At 57.9% G+C, this 11,720-nt stretch overlaps 1 protein-coding gene across 3 annotated transcripts in view; it reads right to left on the bottom strand.

The window, feature by feature from the left end:
- The window catches only part of AEBP1 (AE binding protein 1), a 12,304-nt gene extending 1,794 nt beyond the window's left edge, over positions 1-10,510 (bottom strand). Inside the window, exons 1-22 of one of the 3 annotated variants that reach the window (XM_027767277.1) lie at positions 10,051-10,509; positions 7,516-7,739; positions 6,373-6,490; positions 5,796-5,867; positions 5,586-5,657; positions 5,403-5,516; positions 5,236-5,313; positions 4,699-4,776; positions 4,526-4,606; positions 4,371-4,424; positions 3,715-3,824; positions 3,506-3,645; positions 3,209-3,293; positions 2,956-3,100; positions 2,773-2,858; positions 2,542-2,665; positions 2,031-2,227; positions 1,773-1,952; positions 1,256-1,607; positions 1,040-1,179; positions 826-925; positions 361-652 (exon numbers count right to left, since the gene is read on the bottom strand). In XM_027767277.1, coding sequence (XP_027623078.1) covers positions 361-652; positions 826-925; positions 1,040-1,179; positions 1,256-1,607; positions 1,773-1,952; positions 2,031-2,227; positions 2,542-2,665; positions 2,773-2,858; positions 2,956-3,100; positions 3,209-3,293; positions 3,506-3,645; positions 3,715-3,824; positions 4,371-4,424; positions 4,526-4,606; positions 4,699-4,776; positions 5,236-5,313; positions 5,403-5,516; positions 5,586-5,657; positions 5,796-5,867; positions 6,373-6,490; positions 7,516-7,739; positions 10,051-10,282 — 3,074 coding nt within the window. In that variant the 5' untranslated portion in view covers positions 10,283-10,509. Of the gene's footprint in view, positions 1-11; positions 653-825; positions 926-1,039; positions 1,180-1,255; positions 1,608-1,772; positions 1,953-2,030; positions 2,228-2,541; positions 2,666-2,772; positions 2,859-2,955; positions 3,101-3,208; positions 3,294-3,505; positions 3,646-3,714; positions 3,825-4,370; positions 4,425-4,525; positions 4,607-4,698; positions 4,777-5,235; positions 5,314-5,402; positions 5,517-5,585; positions 5,658-5,795; positions 5,868-6,372; positions 6,715-7,515; positions 7,740-10,050 lie in introns of those variants that run through there. The other 2 variants (XM_027767278.1, XM_006166009.3) reach the window with 2 other exon arrangements.
- Between the last annotated feature and the right edge of the window lie 1,210 nt (positions 10,511-11,720).

Genomic DNA, 11,720 nt, shown 5'->3' with positions numbered 1-11,720 from the left:
GGGCTTGGGAGGCTGCTGGGGCTAGGGCTGGCAGGGCCCTGAGCTCAGAAGTCCCCGAAGTTCACTGTGTAGGTCTCAACCGTGCTGAAGGGGAACGTGGGACCCATGACTGGCTGCTCTTCCTCCTCCTCCTCCTCCTCCTCCTCCTCCGGCTCTAGCTCCATCACAAACTCAGGCTCCAGCTCTGTCCCAAACTCGGTCACCACCTCTGTGTAGGTCTCTGTCTCTGACTCCTCCCAACTGGCTGTGCTGACGGGTAGAAGGCCCCAGGGGTCCAGGGTAGTACCCAGGGTAGGGGAGGGGCTGGGGGGTAGGGTGGGGACAGGAGCCGGGCTTGCAGTGGTGTTGAGACGCCGCAGCCTCATTTGCTCCCGCAGCCGCAGCCGGTGCTGCAGGCGCCGTTGCTGCAGACGCCGCTGCTGGGGGCTCATAGGGCGTGATGGGTCGATGCGAAGGATGGGCCTATTCCCGTTCATGGCCAGGATCTCCCGGATGCGCTTCCAGTTGGACCGTGCTAGGATGAAGTTGCACTGGGTGGCCCCAATGTCATAGTCCACGTTGCAGGTCTTTGCACTTGGCGTGTAGCCCTCTGCGTGGGCTGTCACACGGTACTCGCCCGGGTTCAGGATACGCCAGTAGTCACCACCACTCGCTACGGAGGAGAACAGGCCCTGCTGCCCTCTGTCCCCAGTTTTCTTCATGCCCACCCTCCCGTGGGGTTCACGGTAACAAGGACCCACTGGGCAGGCTGTGGAGTGCCCACACAGATTTGGTCGGCTTATGTGTGGCTACTGGGTAAGGTGGGGCAAGATGTGTAGAGGATACCTGTCTTCACACCGTGGTTGATGCCACTCACAGAAATGGTGGCGTTGGCGATGGGAATGCCCTGCTCATCCGTCACCACCCCCTTGATGCCTCGATGTACCTGCAGAGAGGGGCTCTGTGGCAGTCCTTGCAGCGACCCCCAGCCCACCCCCGCCCCTGTGTGGAGGCCCTGGCCCCAGCCCTGCCTCTGCATGCAGTTGTGGCCCCACCCCACCTGCTCCATGAAGGTGAGCAGTGCCTCTTTGTTGTTCTCCCACTCGCCAGGCAGCTCGCTTTCATGTGGGAACTTGTCGCAGCCCAGGTAGATAGACAGCTCCAGACAGTTGGTGTGCAAGTAGCTGAAGTCATTGATGGCTGAGAAGGCACAGACAAGCAGGCCTGTCACCCTTGCCCACGAGCCCCTCCACCCCAACCCTCTCTGCCAACTCACTGCCGGATCGTGGGTTCCATTTGGCACCATTGACGATGCCCATGCCGCTGGTGTAGTCCTGAGCCTGGCAGCCTCCCCGGTAGGGTTCTGTCATGGTGAGGTGGGCCGAGGCAAAGGAGATGGCCAGCCAGCGGAAGATGGCATGGTCTGGGGTCTCCTGGGCCTCAGATGCCTCGTCCTCGTCCTCTCCCCGGGCAGCTGCCATGGCCGCAGCCAGAAGCTGCTCCTGGCTTGGCGTGCGTGCCATGTCATAGGGGTAGGACACCAGTCGCTCCCCACCGTTCAGATTCGCCCCCAGTACAAAAGGGTTCTTCTCCATCCAGGCAATGATGGCCCGAACCTCAGTAGATACCTGGGACACGGGATAAAGCCAGCCTGGAGCCTGGGACACCTGTCCCAGGCCTCCAGGGAGCCCCAGGTCCATGAGTACTGTCCTTCCCCATCTCCCAGTGCCTGAACTCTGCTGCCCCCAGCCTGACCCCAGTGGCCTGGCCAGGAACCCAGGGTTGGGGCTCACCGTGGCTTCCGGGGAGAGGTAGCGTTCAGGGATAGGCAGATTGTTGTTGGGCACCTGGTGGGGGACCCACTTCCTCTCCTCGGCTCCCCAGAGCACAGAGTTGAGATCTGGGAAGTCCTCGAAGATATCAAACCCCTCTTCAGTCCACAGACCCAGGGCCCAGTTCCCGAACTCAGAGCCCTGCAAGAAGCGGACAGGTAGGCTTGGCCAGCCCCATCTCTGCCCAAGCCAGCCCACGGCCCCAGCCAGCCTGCCTACCATTTGTGCTGCCACCTCATAGCCGTCGGGGTTGAGCGAGGGCACCAGGTGGATGCGCGTGTCCTGTACTAGACTGCGCACTCGGGGGTTGCCATCTCGGTACTCGCGACACAGGTACTGCATTAGCAGGAGCAGCAGCTCTCGGCCCAGCACCTCATTGCCATGGATTCCCGCAGTGTATCTGAACTCAGGTTCCCCTGTGAGGGCAGGAGCCAGAGGCACTCAGCCCAAGGCGGATGTCTGAGGAGCAACCCCAGCCACCTCTTTCACAGGTTGGGAACTGGAGGCGGTTGAGGCTTGTAGGGCCCAGCAAGAAGGTTGAGTTGACCCTATGAGGTGGTGCACTTGGTCAGAGCCCTTGACAACCCAGGCCCAGCTGCAGTGCCAGGGCCTCTAGCCAGTGGGGGAGGTGGGGAAGGCAGAGCCCAGGGTGCGCGGGGCAGGGTGTCAAACCCAGTGCATGTCAGGGGCACCAGGCCCAGCCCCAGGGTGTGTGCATGACAGGCCTCACCCAGCTCGTGCTCCCCAGGGTTGTCAGAGATCTCCATGGCGTATATCTTGAGCCCCCGGGAGCTCTTGCCCAGGCTGTACGTGCGTGTGATGGTGGGGCACTCCTCATTCACCACCTTCATCAGCTGGGCAGAGGGAGGTCTGGATCACAGCCCATTCCCACAGCCTGGGACCCCAACCCCTCCCAGGCAGCCCTACACAGCCTCCCACTGCCTCAGATAAGGGTCCTGACCTGGCGCATATCCTTGTAACTGTGGTGCCGGAAGTCCAGGTCATCAGTGGCTACCACCTCATTCTGGGTGTAGTAGCTGTAGACAGCTGCAGAGGTAGTGGGCAGACCCTGAACTGGCTTCTGCCTGCCCACCCCTTGGTACACCCCCCTGCCACCCTCTGAGCCCCTGCTGCCCACACTCACATGACACGGGGCAGCCTAGCACTTCCAGGCGCATGCACAGGCTGCCATTCCAGGTGAGTGGGTAGACACGGATGAAGCGAGCCACCACAGGCTCTGGAAGTTCACTCAGAACGGGTGTGTCTTTGTCCACATTCCCATGGAAGGTCTGGGCAGAGGCAGGCCTCAGAGCATTGCTACCAGTGCCTTGCCTCAACCCCTAGAGCCTGCCCTCAGCCCAGATGAGGGGAGCAGAGCTACAGACCAGGACGCCTACCATTTCCTCATAGCCATTGGTGTACATCATCCATGTCTGGCTGTCATTGCTGAAGCCCACAAAGAAGGTGGTCACGAAGTCATCACTGTGGGCAGAGAGTGGTCAGGACCACTGTAGGCAGCTAACCGCTCTCTCGGCCCCAGGAACTGAAGAGCAAGCAGGGCCAGTCTGTGCCCCTATATAGCTGTCGGCACCTGGACTGGAGGCTCTAACTGGCTGGACAAGAAGGGCCCCTGAAATGTCTCAAATGGGACCAGAGCTGCCACCCCACCACTGCCCACGAGCCCAGCCACATACTGTATGTTGGAATCCCGGCCCTGAGTGATGACGCCTGTGAACCGGGTGGTCCTTCTAGTGTCCACCTCAATCCACTGGGTCCTTGAGTCATCCTCAGCACACCACGCCCCATCATAGTAGTCGTCCTCATTGGCACCCGCCTGGTGGGGGAGGAGAGGCTGAGTGCGGGTGGAGGAGCCCACTGCCCACAGCTGGCCACTCACACCCACCTGCATGTTGAGCCGGCCACGCTGTGCCCCCAAGCCATGGCGCAACATGGAAGAGGCGCGGATCTGGTTGTCCTCAATGCGGTGTGACTCCATCCCGATGGGGGGGCACTCTGGGAACATGCACCCAAGGCTTAGAGCCCCGCAAACCCAGAGACAAGAGCCTAGAGCTCCTCACATCACAGGGCAGTCTAAGGGTAGTGGTCAATGTCCACCTCCAAATAACTCAGACCCTGCAGGTACTGCTTCCCAACTGGCCACCCCTCCTGGCCTCTACTGCCCACCTGTACTCAGGAAACACAGGGCTCACATGAAATTTCAGATAGGGCCATTCCCATGCCCTGCCAAACACAGAAGTAACCTGGGTAGGGGCCATTTGCACACTAGCCTTGCAGGGACTCCCACTATCCCCTAGCTGCTGGAGGCCCCAGAGAGCCATCACCTCTGAAGTGGGCCTGCCTGGGCCCAGGGCAGAAGTGCAGCCCACCAAGGCTTCCCACCAAGACTTTTCTTGGCTCTCTTCTGGGCCCCAACAATCTAAAAGCAAGAAAGGGTTCTAGAGGCCTGAACCCCATCAGGAAATCAGTATTCAGTCTTAGGTGTGGCCTTGGCCGTCATTTGTTCCAAAATCTTCACACCCACACCTGGGCCCCACTCACTGACTCTCTCTGTTGGAGGCCATTCCTCCTCTGGCTCCTTGCCCTTCTGGGGTCCTGGGGACAACAAAGAACAGAGGTATCCCTTAGGCCATTGGGATTGTAGTGCTGCCTGGCAGGGCCCAAGCCAAGACCAACGCCCTGCCCCAGCCACGCACCTTTGTGGTCCTTGCCCTTCTCCCCGGCCCACTTGTCTTCCGTCTCCCCCTTGGGGCTGCTGCTCTCCTTTTTGGGTTTCTCTGGAGGGTGCAGGCAAGAGACCAATTAGCCCGCCTGGGCTTTGGGGACAGGTGGGGGGCAGGCCTAGTAGGGATGATCTTGCCCCACTCACTCAGCTCCTCCTTCTCCTCATCCGTCTCCCACTCTGCATCAGGCTTCGGGGGTGGGGGTGGCCGGAAGTAATAGTCCACTATGGGGAGAAGGTTGGGGGCTGAGGCAGGAGGGGGCAGCCTCAGGCCAGGTGGGATCAGCCAGATGCTGTGTAAGTCACCAGTCTAATCCAGCCAGGAGGAAGGCCAGCCTAGGGTTAGGACCTTGGTCCAGCAAGGGAGGGTGTGCCCTGAGAAATGCAGGGGGACCTGAGGGTACAGGCCAAGAAGGGAGAGAATCTGATAAAGAAAGGGAGGAGATAGCCACTGGGCCCAGAGGGGAAGCAGAAGCTACTAGAGACAAAGTGTGGACTGTACTACATGGGAGATAAGCTGAGGGAGAGGCTGAGTCTCCAGGGAAGTTGCCAGAATGACCAGCCTCACTGAAGAAGGAAGCACACAAGGCTAGGAGCATGGTAGGCAGGGGGCCAGGCAAAGGCAGCGAGGGATGGCTGAATGGGTCGGCCCCTGGTCAGGTCCCTCAGACCCAGGATACTCACTGTCATCATAGTTGGGGATCACATAGCCATCCCCATAGTCAGGGGGCGGTGGAGGCAGTAGGGACTTCGGAGGTGGTTCTGGAGAGGTGGGTGAGGACATGGGTGAGGATGTGGGTGGATGGGCAAAGGGCACTGGCCTGCACCCTCTTCCTCCACCCCCATCTTACCGATCTTCTCCTCAGGGACCTCGGCCTTCTTCTTTGGGACTTCTGGCCAGACTCTCTCGGGCTTCCTTCTGCTGGATGGGGGCCTAGGCTGCCTCTGGCGCCGGATGTACTCAACTGAGGGGAGGTGGGCTGTGAGCGGGTGTAGCAGGGACATTCGAACACTTGGGCATGGGCCCTACTCACAGTCCTCGTAGTCCTCCCGCTCAATCTGGTCATTGTAGTCCAGTGTGGGTACCTCAGTCTCCTCTTCCAGCCCTGGGAAGAAAACGCTGGTGGCCGGCCATCTGCAACCCCACCCAGGCCCAACTCAGGAAACCTCACAGCCTGCCAGCCAGAGCACAGGTCACAGATCACCTCAAGCCAGGCAGAGGAGGTCGGAGGAGAACCACTCACCTGGCTGGGGCTCCTGTGGCTCCACATGGGTTTCCTCTCCTGGGCCCCCCTGGTTATTAGGGAGGGCTTCCACTGCAACATGAAACAGAAGCAAGTGGATGGGGGCCTGCCCTGACTGTCTTGAGAGCCTAAGGCCACTAGCTACTCAGGGGCCTCCATAAACCCTGCAGACACTCTCCCAAAGCCATGGTTCACTCCAGAAGGCTGAGGCTCCTCTGGCCTCAGCACCCTGCTGGCCCCCTCAGAGAACTGAGCTGCCTTCTGGGGAGCCCTGCCTCGTTGTCTGGAGGCCCTGCTGTAAGCTGCCCTGGCAGAGGCAGGCAGGAGGGGCTCCTGCAAGCTCGGAGCTCAGAAAGAGAGATTCTCACCCACAAGGCCACCAAGGCCTGCCACTACCTAGAAGAGACTACAGCTCTGAGGAAACCCTGATCAAATTGCCATGTTTATGACAAGAATGAGGCCCCAGAGCCCACCCTATCTATATGTAGCAGGGTTTTAGGGACCTGCTCTCATGCCTCTCTGTCCCCACCCCAGTGGAAGGTCAGAGCCCACAGCCCTGGAGCGGATTAGCACAAACCTCCCTCCTGGGGTGGCTCCTCAGGGACAAAGCTGTGGGGTGGGGACAGTGGCCTTTCCAGGGTTTCTGAAGGAGCTGAAGTGGAGGGTTTCTTCCCTGCCAGGGGCTTCTTGGTGGCCTTCGGTGGCTTCTCCTTGGGCTTCTTGGTAGCCTTGGGAGGCCTTTCCTTGGGCTTCTTGGTGGCCTTGGGTGGCTTCTCTTTGGGCTTCTTGGTAGCCTTGGGTGGCTTCTCCTTGGGCTTCTTGGATGGCCTGGGGGATCCCTCCTGGGGCTGCTTTGTGGCCTTGGGGACTTTGTCTTTCTTCCCTTTCTTCCCTTTGTCTTTGGCCTTTTCTGGGGGTGCTGTCCAAAATGTAGATTTAGGTCAGATGAAGAGCCCACTTAATAGCCCCCCTAAGGGTGCCCACAACCCAAACAGTGGGACCTTGGGCAATCCCTAGTGCAAATCAGGAGGCCATGAGGTTCAGCTGCTTGTCTGAGTAGCAGAACTAGGATTTGGGCCTGGCTTTATACCTGCAAGTAAGGGGCTATCGTCCCCCCACCTCCCACCCCCTCAAAAGACTGAGTGTGGTCCTCAGTGCCCCAATAGAGGCCCTCATGTCCCCATCTGCCCAAATCTCAACCAGCTGGGGTGGAGGCAGATGACAGTACAACAGCAGTTAAAAACAAGATGTTCCAGGACCAACAGATGACATAATGTTTACGTGGCTGGACTTCCACATAGTCAACCATGGTTCAAGTCCTGGACCCAGCAGCTTAAAACTCACAATGGGTGCATGTGTGTGGGTGTCTAAGATCCCAAGAGGAGGATGGAGGAGAAAGGATTGCTGTGTGGACATCCTCCCAGGGGGTGATTTCTCGCTTTCTGCCTGTCTCTGCAGCAGACGTGCCCTATTGCAAAAATCTCTCCTAAAAGATAAAAACAGGGACTCCTACATAGTTGACCATGGTTCAAGTCCCAGACTCAGTGGCTTAAAACACACTGGGCACCTGTGCGTGCATGCCCAAGATCCCAAAAGAAGAATGGAGAAGAAGGGATTGTGGTGTGACCACCTCTCTGGGGAGTGATTTCTTGCTTTCTGTCTGTCTGTCTGGCAAGCACATGTGCCCTATAGCAAAAAATGCCAGGGTCTTCTTGGTGGCCTTCGGTGGCTTCTCCTTGGGCTTCTTGGTAGCCTTGGGAGGCCTTTCCTTGGGCTTCTTGGTGGCCTTGGGTGGCTTCTCTTTGGGCTTCTTGGTAGCCTTGGGTGGCTTCTCCTTGGGCTTCTTGGATGGCCTGGGGGATCCCTCCTGGGGCTGCTTTGTGGCCTTGGGGACTTTGTCTTTCTTCCCTTTCTTCCCTTTGTCTTTGGCCTTTTCTGGGGGTGCTGTCCAAAATGTAGATTTAGGTCAGATGAAGAGCCCACTTAATAGCCCCCCTAAGGGTGCCCACAACCCAAACAGTGGGACCTTGGGCAATCCCTAGTGCAAATCAGGAGGCCATGAGGTTCAGCTGCTTGTCTGAGTAGCAGAACTAGGATTTGGGCCTGGCTTTATACCTGCAAGTAAGGGGCTATCGTCCCCCCACCTCCCACCCCCTCAAAAGACTGAGTGTGGTCCTCAGTGCCCCAATAGAGGCCCTCATGTCCCCATCTGCCCAAATCTCAACCAGCTGGGGTGGAGGCAGATGACAGTACAACAGCAGTTAAAAACAAGATGTTCCAGGACCAACAGATGACATAATGTTTACGTGGCTGGACTTCCACATAGTCAACCATGGTTCAAGTCCTGGACCCAGCAGCTTAAAACTCACAATGGGTGCATGTGTGTGGGTGTCTAAGATCCCAAGAGGAGGATGGAGGAGAAAGGATTGCTGTGTGGACATCCTCCCAGGGGGTGATTTCTCGCTTTCTGCCTGTCTCTGCAGCAGACGTGCCCTATTGCAAAAATCTCTCCTAAAAGATAAAAACAGGGACTCCTACATAGTTGACCATGGTTCAAGTCCCAGACTCAGTGGCTTAAAACACACTGGGCACCTGTGCGTGCATGCCCAAGATCCCAAAAGAAGAATGGAGAAGAAGGGATTGTGGTGTGACCACCTCTCTGGGGAGTGATTTCTTGCTTTCTGTCTGTCTGTCTGGCAAGCACATGTGCCCTATAGCAAAAAATCTCTCCAAATAAAAAATGAGATGCTCTATGAGACAGTCCCACATGGACAGGTTCTCTGTTCAAGTCTAAAGATCTCCTTGAGCATACCAGGCACACATATACCCATGACCTGGAACTGGCTGAGGCTAGGTAGGGGTAGCTCTCAGCCTGAAGACCCTGTAGGGGTGCTGTTTCTCTGTCTCTCTTGCTTATAAAAGAAAAAAATGAAAAAATATTAAAAAAATAAGCCTTGGGGGCTGGCAGGTGGTGCAGTGGTTGGGGCAGCTGAACTCCCACATGGCCAACCACATTTCAAGTCCTAGACCTGGCAGCTTGCTTTCTCACTTACCCTCTCTGGCATTCTCTCACTCTGTCCCTCTCTGGTCAAATTAAAAAATAAGTACAAGTAAATAAATAAATAATTAAATAATTCTTTTACAAAAAAAAAAAAAAAAAAAAAAAAAAAAAAAAAAAAAAAAAAAAAAAACAAGCCTCACAAGTCCCTTCACAATCAAATCCTTCTCTAGATGTCCACTATTAAGTGCTGGGCACAGACGGGTCAGAGAGGTGACAGCCATCCAGGCCCAGAGGAGTCATCCCTGCCAATTGCCATTCAAAATAGGGGCCCTCACTGAGCATCCCTGCTGGGCCAAAGAAGGCCTTCAAGAACAGGACACACGGGTTTTGGATCCCAAATAGGAGAAAGGGATGCCCTCTTGAGAAGTAGGGGTCTGATTGGGACCAGTAGGGACTCTGGGGGATTAAATGACAGACAGGACAGAAGGGATGGCAGGGAGCTGAGGCTGCTCCCTCATCTCAGGAGCAGGTGTGGATTGCCCTATGGAAATCTTCCTAAGCAGGTACTGCAGATGCTGTTGAGCATTTATAAGAGGTGGAGGGAGTTTGACTTAAACATACAAAATGTTAGGAATGCAGATAGCCAGGAGCAGCAGGGCACAGGACAGCAAGAATGGAATGAGAGCCAAAGGCAGCCAGGAAATTTTCGGAGCTGGACTGTGGAGGCTGCCTCTGGCTTCAGGGACAGTGTGCCCAAGACTCCAGGGAGCCAGATCACAAGACCCTTTGCCCCCCTCCAGAGCACCCCAGTGAACAAGAGATATATTGACAGCTGATTGTGTTAAGAGACCCGAACTCTTTGGCGATGTGTCACCTGACATCTCACTTCTGGTGACAACTCTGGGCTGCCTGTTGCACCCAAAGCTTAGTGGGGAGGGGTCTTCTCCTGCAAGTCAGAAGGCCAGGGAAGGACAGAGGGAAGGCATGCCCCAGGCTGTGTGGCCCTCAGAGTGGCAGGGCAGGAAGGGACAGGAACAGAGCCCTGGAGTTCAGTCTGGTCCCTCCGGATACCTGGGGGTCTGTCTGGCGGATAGTGGAGAACAAGGGGAGCTGCAGCCCCGGAAACACTGGTGCGGGCAAAGCTAGAGTACCCACACGTCATTCGCCAGACACGCAGGCCCTCTCAGTGGCCAGAACCCAAGCTGCACCTTCAGCCCCAAGGAGGTCCCCGAGCCATTCCCGCTGGGCTCTCACCTTCTACCACTGGCCCGGGCCGCGCCCCCTGCTTGCCCCCAGACTGGGCTTTGCGGCCGCGTGGGGTGGGCTCAGGAGGCGGCGGGGCTTCCACGTCGTCCTCCCGAGGGTCCAGCTCGGACAGGAAGCCCTCGAGGAACTCCTCGATCTCGTCGTCGGTCAGCACCGTCTGTGCGCGTCCGGCAGGGCACAGTGCCAGCAGCGCCAGCAGGCAGCCGAGCAGGGGCGCCATGGGGGTGGGGCGAGGGGGGGCAGGGGCGCGAGGGGCGATGGGGCTGAGGAGGGGCGTGGTGGGCAGGAGAGCAGGGAGAACGAGAAAAGCGGTGAGAGGGACGGAGTGGGCGAGGGGATCAGCCGAGGGCGCGAGGACTCCGGGCTCGGGGCTCTACGAGGTGCTGGCGGCGCCCTCACACCGCCTTCTCTCCAAAGTGGAGCGGCTGGCAGCCCGGGGGCGGGGGTGCCGGGGCTGCAGGAGCCGGCTCCCCACCCCCGTTGGGGGGGAGGAGGAGGAGCCGCGCAGAACGAGGGGCTGGGGTGGCCACGCTGAGCACTTCCCGAAGAGTGAACTGCAGGCGGTGTCAGCTGGAAGCCTGCTCTAGCACAGGGGTCCTGGGAAGCAGGGGGACCTGGGAGGGTGTGCGGGAGATAGATGGAGGGGGTGTGGGACTAAGGGGTATACGCCAAGCGGGGAGCTCTGGGAGTCCTGATGGGAGACTGTCCCCAACTCAGGGGATCTCAGAAGTACTGTGCAGGCACAGGTCCACCCGTCTCTCTGGTGTAGTGGCCAGTGGGCTTTCTAGTTGCCACACACCCTGTGTCAGCCTTATTCGGTCAGCCAACAGCTGTCTCAGGTGGATGGGACTCAGAAGGGCCAGCACTGTGGGGACTTTCTGGCTGGGAGGCTGGTGCAGAACTGCCTGCAGAGGAGCCAACCACTCTTCCCGAATGGGGTCCTTGTGAGGGCATGCCCTCACCCCCAGGGGCCTACAGAGAGCCATTTCTTTCCTTTTCCTAATCAGGACCCAATGGAAAACTGTTCACAATAGCTCTAGATACCAACAGGCCCAGAGAGAACATAGATGGGGTCAGGGGGCCCCAGGATTGATCCATGACATACATCACTGTGTCAGGTCAGAGGACCCCAGGACCCCTAGTGCCAGCGTCAGGGTTCACGTGAGTGCTGGTGTTTACCATAATGTTTCTTGAAGGGTAGTTATTGGCTGGCCCCAAATGGCCATCACAGCTAAGGCCAGAGCTCCCAGAACAGCCTCCCTTGAAAAGGAAGAAACGACTGAAAGTGCACACACTGCGTGTGGTGTTCAGCAGTCAGCCCTTCTGCTGCCTGGTAAAGCAGCACAGCAGGGAACCCTGGAGCCCAGGGATGATCAGCAGACTTGAGTCTAGATCTCAGGTCAAAGGCAAAGGGGAAAGACAGGTCAGGGAGCACCTGGGCCCTGGCCTACCCAGACCAGCCTGAGCAGGCACTGCAGGGTGGGGTGGAGGCTGCTGGGGACAGGAGGCCTCTCTGACCTCCCCTCTGGTGTTTCTGAGGCCCTGCCTTTGCTTTCTAATGGTTGTGTCCAGAAGTAGTCCCTATGGCTGTCTGGCCCTGTATGTGGCCTCAGTGCCACCCTCTGTGTGTCCCCACCCCCGCCGCACTGTGCCCGGTA

This window comes from Tupaia chinensis, unplaced genomic scaffold (assembly GCF_000334495.1).
Source record: "Tupaia chinensis unplaced genomic scaffold, TupChi_1.0 Scaffold144150_1, whole genome shotgun sequence".
In the NCBI taxonomy this organism is placed as follows: domain Eukaryota; kingdom Metazoa; phylum Chordata; class Mammalia; order Scandentia; family Tupaiidae; genus Tupaia; species Tupaia belangeri.
The sequence above is the reverse complement of the archived record's forward strand: the minus strand, read 5'-3'. Positions and strand labels throughout refer to the sequence as shown.